Source organism: Pipistrellus kuhlii, unplaced genomic scaffold (genome assembly GCF_014108245.1).
Source record: "Pipistrellus kuhlii isolate mPipKuh1 unplaced genomic scaffold, mPipKuh1.p scaffold_m20_p_10, whole genome shotgun sequence".
Classification (NCBI taxonomy): domain Eukaryota; kingdom Metazoa; phylum Chordata; class Mammalia; order Chiroptera; family Vespertilionidae; genus Pipistrellus; species Pipistrellus kuhlii.
Window position 1 is genome coordinate 21,707,513 of NW_023425405.1, and position 12,458 is coordinate 21,719,970.

Consider the following 12,458-nt stretch of genomic DNA (forward strand, 5'->3'; position numbering starts at 1 on the left):
TTTGTTTTAACAAAAAATGCAAATCTCCCATCTTTCATTTTATTCCTTTGTTCCAGGGCTGCCATGGAAAGGTCATGGGCTTTTGATCCATAGACATATCTATATTCTATTACTTTCTTTGCTTCCCTTCATACCCAGGTTGTATTACGAGTTAAGTATTGTGCCCAGACCCTTGAAAATACTTTGGGTAATTTCAGGTGAAGTGACATTATGTCTGAGATTTACTTTAAGATAATTTGGCACAGGGCGAAGGAATGAAGAGGAGAGAGGTTTAGAATAGTCATATGTTGATGGATGATTTCTGTCAAACAAAGTTTCAGGTGCATGGGATTCTTTGTACTAGTCTCACTATTTCAGAGTATGTTTGAAATTTCCCTAACAAAATTATATACAAATAAGTTATAAAATACTCCAATTTCCTGGCCCTCTCTCTCTTCATGCCCATATCTAGATGAACTCAACTATTTTTAACATTCCACATTTACCTCTAAACAGCCTAGTGTTACTTGAGAATATTTTATAACCCGATGAACTTGTGTTCCTAGATTCATGCTCTTCATCCTTAAATGAGTAACATCATTGGACATTTTTAGCCCATATTTCCCTGAGAAATCATTCACTTAAATAACCAAAATGACTATCTCCTATTTTTTCCTCAATCTTGAAACCTCCAATCACTCTTCTCCCTGCTTCATTTTTCACTGATAAAGTTGCCCTGACATTCTTTGATAAAAATTAGGACATTCCTTCATCTTCCCATTAGCAAATCTATTAATCCATCAATTTTCTCCTACATTCCTAAATTTTATAGAAATACTATGACAATCCTCCCTCTATTATTTCTCCTTCCTACAAGTTCCATTTTTGTATGTGTTTTCATTTTCTTTCTTTCATGATTGAGTCTTTTCTCAAATATCTGATGGTCCTTGAATGTGAGCACTAGAAGCTGATTGCAGAATTTTCAAATTATATAATTTTTTTAAAAATTTTAGAATATACAAACAATATAGTTTTATAGAAACCCTTAGGGGAGAAGTATCTCAAAACTATCATATTCAGCCCAGCTGGCATTGCTCAGTGGTTGAGCATCAACCTATGAACCAGGAGATCACGGTTCAATTCCGTCAGGGAACATGCCCCGGGTTTCAGGCTCAGTCCCCAGAGGAATGTGTGCAGAATGAGTCTCCCTCATCATTTACTTTTCTATCTTTCTCTCCCTCACCTTTCCTCTCTGAAATCAATAAAAATATATTTAACAACAACAAAAACTATCACATTCACAAAACTGGATTCTTACTTTTTCTCCCCAAACACACTTCTCCTTCAGTTTTCTCCAACTTAGTTATATTAAATAGCACTGCAGTATTTCCTATTGATGAAGCTAGAATTCTGGGAACCATTTATAGGTCTGTTTTCTCTCCCTTCCCCTCCTCCATTCAATTAATCAGTCATTTATTTTCATTATTTGATGTATATAATTAGAGGAATATTTATGTATTAATTTAATCATTATTTGCTGAATACCAACTAAATGACAGGCACTAGTCTATAGGCAAGATATCCAGGATGGAGCAAAATAAATTGGGCTGCTGTCATCACAGATCTTTTACCCTAGTGGGAAAACACAGAAAATAAACAGACATGGTGGTGGTTGTGTTAGATCAATCTAGCCAAGAAGAGGCTGTGTAAGTTAAGATCTAAAGAAAAATACCTTAAAAAAGTATAAGACTAAACCAAGAAATTAGAATAATTAAGATATAAATCTAATAAAATAAGAAAAACACAATTCATTAAATATATTTATGTCATAAATTAAAGATCAGAAAATGGAGAATTAAAATGAATTTAAGAAATAACTAAAATTGTATTCTTTGCTTATATTATTGAGAAATACAAAAGGCACCAAAATACACAAAATTAAAAAAAGAAAAAATTACCATAAACTACCATATAACAGTACTCATAAGAACTTATTTTGAGCAAATCTTTGTAGGTGTTTGAAAACCTAGATAAGATAGCTGTCTCTTGAAAACAGCTTAGTATTAAAATATATGTCAATATAATTTACCATATTGACAAACAAAGGAGAAAAATGATAATAATTTTCAGAAATGCTTTTTTTAAAATGAGGAAAATTTAACATCTATTACTACTTATTTAAAAATTATTTATAAAATAAACATGGATGAATAATTTCTGATGTGATAAAATACATCTATTTCAACCTAATAGGAGTAAACACTATTGTTTATAGAGGAAATAGAAATTCAGGGAAAAGAAAAAGATGTTAACTTTCATTCTATTAATTAATGCTGCCCCTAGATATTATCCAATGCAATTATATCCACTGAGCCAAACCAGTTTCGGCTATACATAATTTTTTATTATTATCCAAGGACCTCTAAGTATGTTTCAATCAGTCTTAATTGGGATCATAAAAATTTCCCCAAACCGGTTTTCTACAGGAAATGACTAAGGAAATTTTTGAACTGGGGATATATCCAAATAAACCTTAAACACTGATTCTATAGAATATATATACCCCTATGTTCATCACAGCGCTATTTACAATTGCCAAGATTTGGAAGCAGCCCAAGTGTCCATCAATAGATGAGGAAATAAAAAAGCTGTGGCACATTTACATAATGCAATACCATAAAAAAAGAAGGAAATCTTATTCTTTACAACAGCATGGATGGATCTGGAGAGCATTATGCTAAGTGATATAAGTTAGTTGGAAAAAGACAAATACTATATGATTTCACTCCTATGTGGAATCTAATGAAAAAATAAACAAGCAAAACAGAAACTAACTCATAGATATAGAGAATAGACTAATAGCTGTGGGAGGGATGAGGATCAGTGAAATAGGTGGAGGGATTAAGCAAAAATAATAATAATAATAATAAAATAAAAAACACAACAACAAAACTACATAGACACAGACAACAGCATGGTCCCTGGTCCCAGGGAAAGGGGCAGGTAGAAAAGGGTAAAGGGGGGATAAATGGTGACAAAAGGAGACTTGACTGTGGGTAGTGAACACATAATACAATATACAGATGATATATTATAGAATTGTACACCTGAAACCTCTTTAATTAACCAGTGTAGCCGAAACTGGTTTGGCTCAGTGGAGAGAGTGTCAGCCTGTGGACTGGAAGGTCCCAGGTTCGATTCCAGTCAAGGGCATGTACCTTGGTTGTGGGTACATCCCCAGTGGGGGGTGTGCAGGAGGCAGCTGATCGATGACTCTCTCTCATCGATGTTTCTAACTATCTCTCTCTCTTCCTCTCTGTAAAAAAAAATCAATAAAATATATTTTTTTAAAAATTAACCAGTGTAACCTGAATGAAGTACATATGAAAGCCGATTTTAGGCCACCCTAGCCCACTCTAACTTGTCTGCCAAGTAGCTAAGAAGACATGGTGGTTGACTCCCAAGGAAGACGTGCACTTGTGCCACAGTACGGACATTACTCCAACCAACAAGTAATGAATGAGATTCGTAGCACAAAGATGGAGCAGCAAGCACCAGGGAAGTGAGCATGGCAGTCCAGGGAAGAGACAGGGAGCCACGTGAAGGTAGATGTCAAAGCAAGAGGGAGTGAGGTTGCACACAATGATTCTGCAGATGGGAAAGATGTGGCTGGTGACTGGACACCTGGCCTGGAGACCAGCCCAAACCACCTTCCTTCTGCCTTTAACTAGCAGCCAGGCTCAAAGCAGGAAAGAATATCTTGAGTGGGGTGAGTGTAACATGAAATGAGTGAGTTTACCCAGAATTATGTTTTCACCTATCAGGGGAATTGAGGGGACCCTATGCTTATATTAAAGCAATCACTTTTTAAAAAATTAATAAATCACTTTTTAAATATAAGTTGATTTTTCACTAACTCAGTGTGCAAATTTAAAAATTCATTCCACTTTATGTGGGAGTTCATCTGAGATTTCAAAATATCCTTACGGAGTGTGCATCTATCTGCACACAAACCAGTTCTAAACCTGGCCTAGAACTTGGAGTACAATCCTCTGCAGGCAAGGCCCAGACCAGTGAGAGACAAGAGGCTCAGAAGTAATGAGAATAGTTGAGAAGTCACCACTTACATCGGAAATAAGGACAATTTATAAAGAGACAGACTTGGAAAGAAAAATGCAGAATGCTTAAAATGCCCAAAATAGGACTCCCCCACTGCATGCTCTTTCAGAACAAATTCCTCCATTGGAGTTTCTCAAGTGTGCCAAAGGGCCAGCAGCTGCCAAACCTGTCTCTGCCCCACATCTCACACTTGATCCCCAGAGTCCCTTCTCCTTATCTCCTTTTTGGTTCCAGAATTTTGCTATCTTCTGCCTTGTGAATGGAAGCTCTTCCAGTTTTAAGAAGTATGATGGACTGGCATTTATAGCCAAGATTAAAAATAATCCCCACCAGACTGCCTGTGAGATGTGGTTTCCTGAGAGCCCTGAGGCCTTGGGAATGCAAATCAGAAACCAATCCAATTGCCACTGACACCAGAGAAAACTAACATTTGCATCTACACCCCAGATCCCGGATGGCTGCAAATAAGGCAGTGGCTCATTCAAACCAGTCCCTGGGCACAGGCTGGAAGCTCCAGTGGAGGAAAGGGAGGGAAAGGACAAAGCTCTGGAAATCGGGACTACATCAACAATATCCCACTTCCACTTGGCTTGTCAAGTTCATTCCTATTTAGAACCTAGGGAAAGGTGAACTCTGTTTAATGGCCCTCCCTGCTCCCTGCCCCTTCCCATGTCACGCTGGAGTCGGGTTCCTTTCTCACAACCTGGGGCTCTGTTGAAAACTGGGCCCTCTTCTGCTCTATTTTTCCCAGGCCCTATATTGAAGAGGAAGGCACAAAACATCCATCTTGTTTCTTTGCATTATGCTCAGTATCTGCTGCACCTTATCTTGACTCACCCTCTCTGTTCAAACACCCATACCAACGTCTCACTTCCTGCACAAAACACACATCCATTTTTGGTGCTCCAAATTCTCCCTCCAAAAGTTTTTCTCACCCCAAACCATTAGGTCTGTCTTTGGAGAAGAACTGTTAATAGAACATGTTTGTCATTATTGTTACATGGACATTATAATTACACATCACATGTAATAAAAACTGTAGGTAATATTTTTAGTTTTGGCCTAATGATTGCCACTCACCGTTTTCAGGCTTACGCGGGGCCTGCTCTCAGTGTCCCTGGTCCCAGGAGTGAAGGAAGCAGGCTCGCCCAGCCATCGGGGAGAAACTTGGGTTTAGACGTCTAATTGGTGTCCTCAGGAAGCCCATGGAAGTTTCCTGGTTACAGTTTGAGGATTCAGGCAGGCCAGACATTCACATGATGGGAAGCACAGGAAGTGTGATTCAGAGCTTCTGAGACACCGCTGAGCCTCCCTCCTGTAGTAGCCACGCACCCCACTCTTCCTGCCAGCACAGATTTGAAATGTCCACCAGTTGGTCCCGATGGGCATATCCATAGTTATCAGTCCAGGCCTTTCCACCTTTTCCCCATTCTCTTCTCTCCTTTCTATACTTTTTCCCAAAAAATTTCTAAATGAGAGAAGAATCATCCAGTGTTCATTGGAAAGCCATGGGCATCCAAGGCCCCACAGCTCGAGGCCTCCTGGTACAGTGGGCTCAACACTTAGCCACTTCACCCCTTCTAGGAAAAGGGTCTTTCCAGTTTGTGCAGTGAATATAATTTACTTGTACCAGGTTCATTCAATGAGTTTGATCCTATGAGGGATCACATGGATGGCTTTCTCCCCCAACATTGCCTTCAGTCTCCCTACTGAGGAGTTCCTTTCACCAGCCATAAGCAACCGTCCAGGTAGAGTGTGGCTTTCCAAACATTTTAGGAGTTAACACAGCATACTTTTCAGTTACTAGTAAAAAGAAAAACCATTACCTACCATCTAATTTCAAGGACTGTCTTCTCACAGCTGGAGCTGAGCCCCTCAGCTCCACACAGCTTCCAGCGACGGGGAAGGTTGAGTGGGTGAGCTCTGTTTTTCTCAGCCTCCTTTCCCTCTTCCTCAGCTGCTTCCAGGTACTGGGAGGAGGCAGGGGGAGAAGGAAGTAGAAAGCACAGGCTATGACTGGACCAGTGCTGGTGCATCTGGCTGCTCGGTGCACTTGGCACGGCACGTGCCCAGATACTGATTGTGGTGGGCGGAAGGATGTCCCACTCATCCTAATGTGGGGAACCTGTGAACACATCACCTTCCAAGGTAAAAGGGACTTTGCACATGTGATGCAGTTTAGGCTTTTCAATGGGAAGATGAGCCTGGATTATCCAAGTGGATTCAATGCAATCACAAGGGTCTGAAGGAGGCGGGAGGGTTGGAAGCAGAGGAGACGTGGTGATGGAAGTAAAGAGAGCCAGCAGAGAACTTGAATAGAAATCCCAAACAAGTTAAAGGGACTATACAAGATGCATTATTGATGTTCCCATAATGGCCTCACAGGTGTGTGGCCTTAGGCAGCTAGCTCTCTGCAGATTCCAAGGCCTTATTCGCTGATGGTGAGCTCTCAGGTCACCTCGGTACTAGGATCCTATTATTCTGATGTTTCAGATTCTTTAGAAAAGGCTCTGTAGTGAACTCAAATTAGTCTATTTAAGTAATATAGTTTTTATTTGCAATTTATCTTTCAAAAATAAATATTAACCTATCTGTTAATGATACTCTACCAAAAGAAGAAAAAATTCTCATGAAAACTGTCTGGAATGACTCTGACAATGAGTATGAAGATTCAGACCTCTTCCTAAAAGTGGGCAGGTGAAACTCCTAGCCAACTGCCTAAAATAGAGGTTTTCAAAGGTTTTCCCCAGGCTTAGATTTTGAAAAAACAGGCATGCCCGCCCACTAGTGGACATTGAGTAATTGCTTGATTTGTTCAAGAAGGACTCAGGCGCCATCTGGTGGTAAAACAGTCAGCTAAGCTTTGGAGCCATCACATTGTCCACACAAGACATAACACGCATTAGAGATTGAAGAGGTCATTGAAAAATAAAAACTCCAGGGTCTACAGAAGCCAGGGACACAAATGTCTGTGGATTAATGTGGCAGGAAAATAATCAAACTTTATTTTTCTGAACTTGTTTGCCATCGCACTATATAATGCATAGTGTGTATGCTATTGGTGATTGTAGATCGTATCTTGACTTCAAAATTGGGGGGGGAAAAGATAAAAATTAAAATATTTTACTTTTAACATTTTCTTTTAAAATTTTTAATTTTTTTTCTTGTAACCAGAAATCTGCACCTTTTTCTTTGGTACCAACATTGTTAAAAACAAATATCATTGTTAAATATTGTGTCAACAATGAAATGGTACTCAGCTAAAAAAAAGGAAGAAAAATTTACCCTTTGCTATAGCATAGATGGTCCTGAGAACATTATGCTAAGCAAAATAAGCCAGTTGGAGAAAGACAAGTACTATGGGATCTCACTGATATGAGGAATATAATGAACAAACTGCACTAATAAACAGAATAGAGACAGACTCATAGAAAGCAGGCAGACAGCTCTTTTTGGGAATGGGGGTGTTGGAGGACATAGAGGGAGGAAGGGAGGAAAAATAAAAACAGAGAGAACTCATGGACAACAGTGTGGTGACTGCAGGGAGAGAGGGGAGTAGAGGTGGGAAAGATCATAGAGGGTATAAGTGATGATGGGGAGAAAATAAAGTAACATAAAGAAAAATTTTTTTAAAATCTTGTGGCAAGTTTGCTGGAACTCAGAATTCAGCCTTGACAGGAAGCCTTTGACTAGGAATGATATTTAGTTTTCCTTAGTTTAATCATGGAAAGTAGCTGTTCAAAAGTATAGGCATTTTCAAGATGATTTTTAAAGATTTTCAAAAGTCCTTGCACGACTCTCTGACATCCCAATGTCCCTGTACTAAGTGCTCTGTCCTGAATCACACTGTGGATCACGTGTCTCGCTGTAGGTAGAATTGATAATGCAGCCCTGAACAGTGGGAGGTTGTCTTCACAGAGGTGGAAATCAATTAGCTGTTTGGGAAGTCGGTTTTCATTACCATGCAATTTCCAACATGTTCAAATTCTAGAAACCAATTCTAAGCAGAAAGGAGGACTAAATAGATAACTTTCTCTATAACGTTTTATAACTACTTGTGGGCACCTTTTCAGGGAACTATCCAGTGTCCACTCAAAAGGCCAACTGCGTGGTACCAATCTTTGCCGCTTTTGCATAAGCAGAGAGTTTTTCCTGGGGTGATGAAAATGAGTTCCCTTCAACAGTTCGGCAGCTCTCCTTAGCTTTCAGCTGTGACTAAGCCCCGACCTGTGCGCAGTGAGTGAATGCTGTATTGTATCTGGTTCAGTCCCCAGAACTATGCTCAGTGAATGAATGCTGTATTGTATCTGGTTCAGTCCCCAGAACTATGCACAGTGAATGAATGCTGTATTGTTTTGTGGCCCAAGCCCCAGGGGGAGAGCCAGCTTACAGGTGGTGACTCTGTGTCCAAGATGCGTTCCATTTTTAACTTCTAGCAGGAAAGCAATTCCTGCTGAGTGGTGCAGATGAGTGGATATGAGGTCTGTGTCCTTACATAACTTGCCACATGGAACTTCACTTTTATCACAAGTCCAAAATTAGCACTATCTATCTCAGGATCATCATTCCCTATTAAATGGTCCAAACCTTTCCTCTATTACAAGCGTTAATTTTGCAATTGCTTCCTGGTGTGTGCCTGTGGTGGGCACACTGCCTAAAATATTTTCAGCCATATAAAGATTCTCAAAGTCACAGTGACTATAGGGCTTATATCTAAATATTACTAAATCGTACCCTCATCAGCTGCAGTAGCAAATGTCCCAATGTTGAAAACATTTCACACAAAATCTATCTTTCATTTCCTAGCCATATTTCCAGGACACCGAGCGACAGTATTTCTGGTCACACTTCTATTTGCATGTGTTTACCGTATATCTCTCCAGGACACAATTTCCCCTACATTCAATAAACACTCTTTTATGACTTGTGATGAATTGGACATCCCAGGCAGAAATTTTTCTCACTTAAATACGAAACAGTTTAGCCCTAGCCAGCTTTGCTCATAGAGTGTCAGCCCACGAACCCAAAGGGTCTCAGGTTCGATTCTGGTCAAAGGCACATACCATGGTTGCTGGCTCAATCCCCAGCCCTGGTAGGGATGTGTGCAAGAGGCAACAAATCGGTGTGTCTCTCATATCGATGTTTCTCTCACTGTCTCTCACCCTCCCTTCCACTCTCAAGAGATGAACCAAAGGACTTGTATGCATGCATATGAGCATAACCAATGGACACAGACAGTAGGGGGGTGAGGGCATGTGCTGACGGGTGGGGCGACTGGGGAGAGGTCAATGGGTAAAAAAAGGAGACTTATGTAATACTTTAAGCAATAAAGAACTTTTAAAAATCAATGGGGAAATACCCTTGGGTGAAGATTAACAATAAATAAGTAAATAAATAATTTTATAGCGGCAGAAAAAAGAGAAGTTACCAAAGATGAAAACTGTCATCAAATGTCAAGTCTTCGGGTCCACATGAACTTTCCTTTCTCTATACAATGCTTTCTTGATTTTGCTTTGTCTGGTGCTATTTTTATATTAGTATTATTGAATAATACAAGACAACTTTATAATAAAAATAAATCTGCATATGTAAAAATTTAGACAATAAATTTAAAATAAATCTGACTTCCTTGTTTGAAAGAAAATGAATGTGGGGTGGGAAAATCTATTTTTATTATCCTTCTATTTATGTTATAAAAACAAAAACTATAATAGGGCACTCACACTGGCACAAGGCACAGGGACAAGAAGACACAGGAATGTGCGGACACTGTGACAAACTGGAAAGTGCTTGCATACACGTCTGGGTTTAGATGGGCAGTCACCATCCCACTGCAACCGCTTCACCCAGTAGACCCCATGTGGCCAAATCTTCTCATTTCCAAGAGAAGACATATTTTTTTTTCCTGTATATATGTAATCTTCTAAATTAAATGCTGCCCAAATAAAAAATATAATAAGCACTAGTGGACTAATGCTACCCAACATTTGACAGTAGAAGGTAAAACTTCACTGCAGAATAGGTGTGGCCAGGACTCATTAAACCCTAGCTGAGACTTGCTCTCAATCCTGGCTACGTAAAAATGCAGCATGCCTGGGCTCTGGCTCAGATTCTGATTTACTACCTCAGGAATGAGTCTTGGGTACCTATATATTTTTTAAGCGTCGAGTTCACCCTGTTTCATAGCCAGGGTAATTCAGGGAATCAAATTTCATGTTACAGTATTTTATCACATTTCCCAACTTCAATACCATGTTCAGAACACTCTGAAGCCTGCCCAGGCTGCCTCCACCTGATTCTGAGTTCAAATAGTGATGTGATATGATGTGATGTGATGTGATGTGGTGTGATGTGATGTGATGTGATGTGATGTGATGTGGATACTAGTAAATTATAATTGGTGACATACACACCAACAATGAAAATATGACAGGAGTCTTTCTTGGCTCTAATGAGCCCAAATGCCATCCAGTTTGGGCAGGTAATAAATATGTCTTATGAGACAAGTAAAAAGGTCAAGGGAGCACTAAGGCTCCTCACCTGGGACTCTTTGCCCTGTCAGGTGAACATGAGCTTAAAGTAAATAAGGTTTGAAGGTGTTGGGGCCAGAAGCCTGTCTCAGTCTTTCCAGTGAGGCCTGAAAGCCCAAGACAAATGGATTGTTATAAAAAATGGGCACAGACAGTAACCAGAGCCTCTCATCATTTGCATGTCACTCCTCTAACCTGCATTCATGTGGCAAGCAAATGAAGAAAAATTAGAAAGAACTATTAACTGAGAAAAAAAAAATTATAATCACATTGAGTGAGGGTCAGAAGATCGTGGAGCAGGTACCAGTTGTTGGCAAGGAAACCTGAAAGTCAGGGCCAAAAAGAATGATGACGGTGTACACGGATTACACGGATAATGACATATCCAGGTTCAAAGTGGTCTTCATCTTGGTGGTCTCCGGAATCGAGTGCCTCGCCGGCATCGTTGGGAACGGCTTCATCACGGCCGTCCGCAGGGCTGAGTGGGTCAGACACCAAAGACTCCCCATGGGGGACTACATTGTGCTGATATTGAGCTTCTCCAGGATCTTGCTGCAGGTTTGGATGATGCTGGAGAATGTGCTCAGCCTACTATTCTGGGCCACTTACAACCAAAACAGGGTGTACACACCTTTCAAAGTCATCATCCTGTTTCTGAACTACTCCAACCTCTGGCTCGCCGCCTGGCTCACCATCCTCTACTGTCTTAAAATTGCAAACTTCACGCACCCTCTGTTTGTCAAGTTGAAGAGGAAAATCATAGTGCTGATGACCTGGCTTCTGAGACTGTCGCCGCTCATCTCCTTGTGCTTCAGCTTCCCCTTATCTAAAGACGTCTTCAATGTTTATGTGAACAGTTTCATTCCTATCCTGTCCAGCAACACCATGGAGAAGATGTACTTCGCTGAGACCATCGTGGTCAACTTGGTTCTTTTTTATAACCTGGGGGTCTTCATTCCTCTCATCATGTTTATCCTGGCGGCCACCCTGCTGATCACCTCTCTCAAGAGGCACACCCTGCAAATGGAAAGCAATGCCACTGGCTCCAGGGACCCTAGCATGGAGGCCTACTTGGGGGCCATCAGAGCTATCAGCTACTTTCTCATTCTCTACATTTTCAATGCAATCGCTCTATTTCTTTCCATGTCCAATGTCTTTGATACCTACAGTTTCTGGGATGTTTTATGCAAACTCATCATGGCCGCCTACCCTGCTGGCCACTCGCTGCTGCTGACCTTGGGCAATCCTGGGCTGAGAAGAGCCTAGAAACGGCTTCAGCACCGAGTTCACCTTCACCTGTAAGGACAGACACTGTGACTGGAACCCACAGGACCTGCTCCAACCAGCTCTGCCCTTTCCTCACCTACACCACTCTTCCCCACCCTTTTTTTTTTTCTTCCCTAATCCTGCTCTGACACTCCTCCTAAGTAAATGAACACTCTCATATGTGTGAAGCTCAATTTTTAACTCTGGTTTCTCAGAAGTGGCTACACAACTCTAAGACAGACTTGTAAAAGCTCCTTGATCTGTGCTCATTCGGATCCTGCCCTGAGTTCCTCTCAGCTTCCTCCTCCCTTGAGCCTTAAGAAGAGGGTGACTGCTTGGGATGATCTTTGTTGGTGCCTATTATCACTGAGCACCCTTTCATTCTCAAGGTTATATTTGTCTGGTCACCCTGCTTGAGGCACTTTACTAACGCACAGTTAAGAAACAGGAGGGCAAATGACAAGCATAGTAAGTACTCCATGGAAGAGGAAATCAGAACACCTCCAGAGAATGGGGTTCCAGGGAAGAAAGGCCAGCCAAAAGTATCAAGTGCTGTAGAAGTTT

The 12,458-nt window shown here is 40.7% G+C and overlaps 1 protein-coding gene across 1 annotated transcript; it reads left to right on the plus strand.

The window, feature by feature from the left end:
- The first annotated feature begins 10,973 nt into the window (after positions 1-10,973).
- LOC118711137 (taste receptor type 2 member 40) lies at positions 10,974-11,894 on the plus strand. Its single transcript, XM_036424104.1, has one exon. The coding sequence runs from the start codon at positions 10,974-10,976 to the stop codon at positions 11,892-11,894; it is 921 nt and encodes a 306-aa protein (XP_036279997.1).
- The last annotated feature ends 564 nt before the right edge of the window (positions 11,895-12,458 follow it).

Bases quoted from the DNA above. Each gene is read 5' to 3' on its own strand.
- LOC118711137 (XM_036424104.1), top strand. From the start codon at position 10,974: ATGATGACGGTGTACACGGATTACACGGATAATGACATATCCAGGTTC.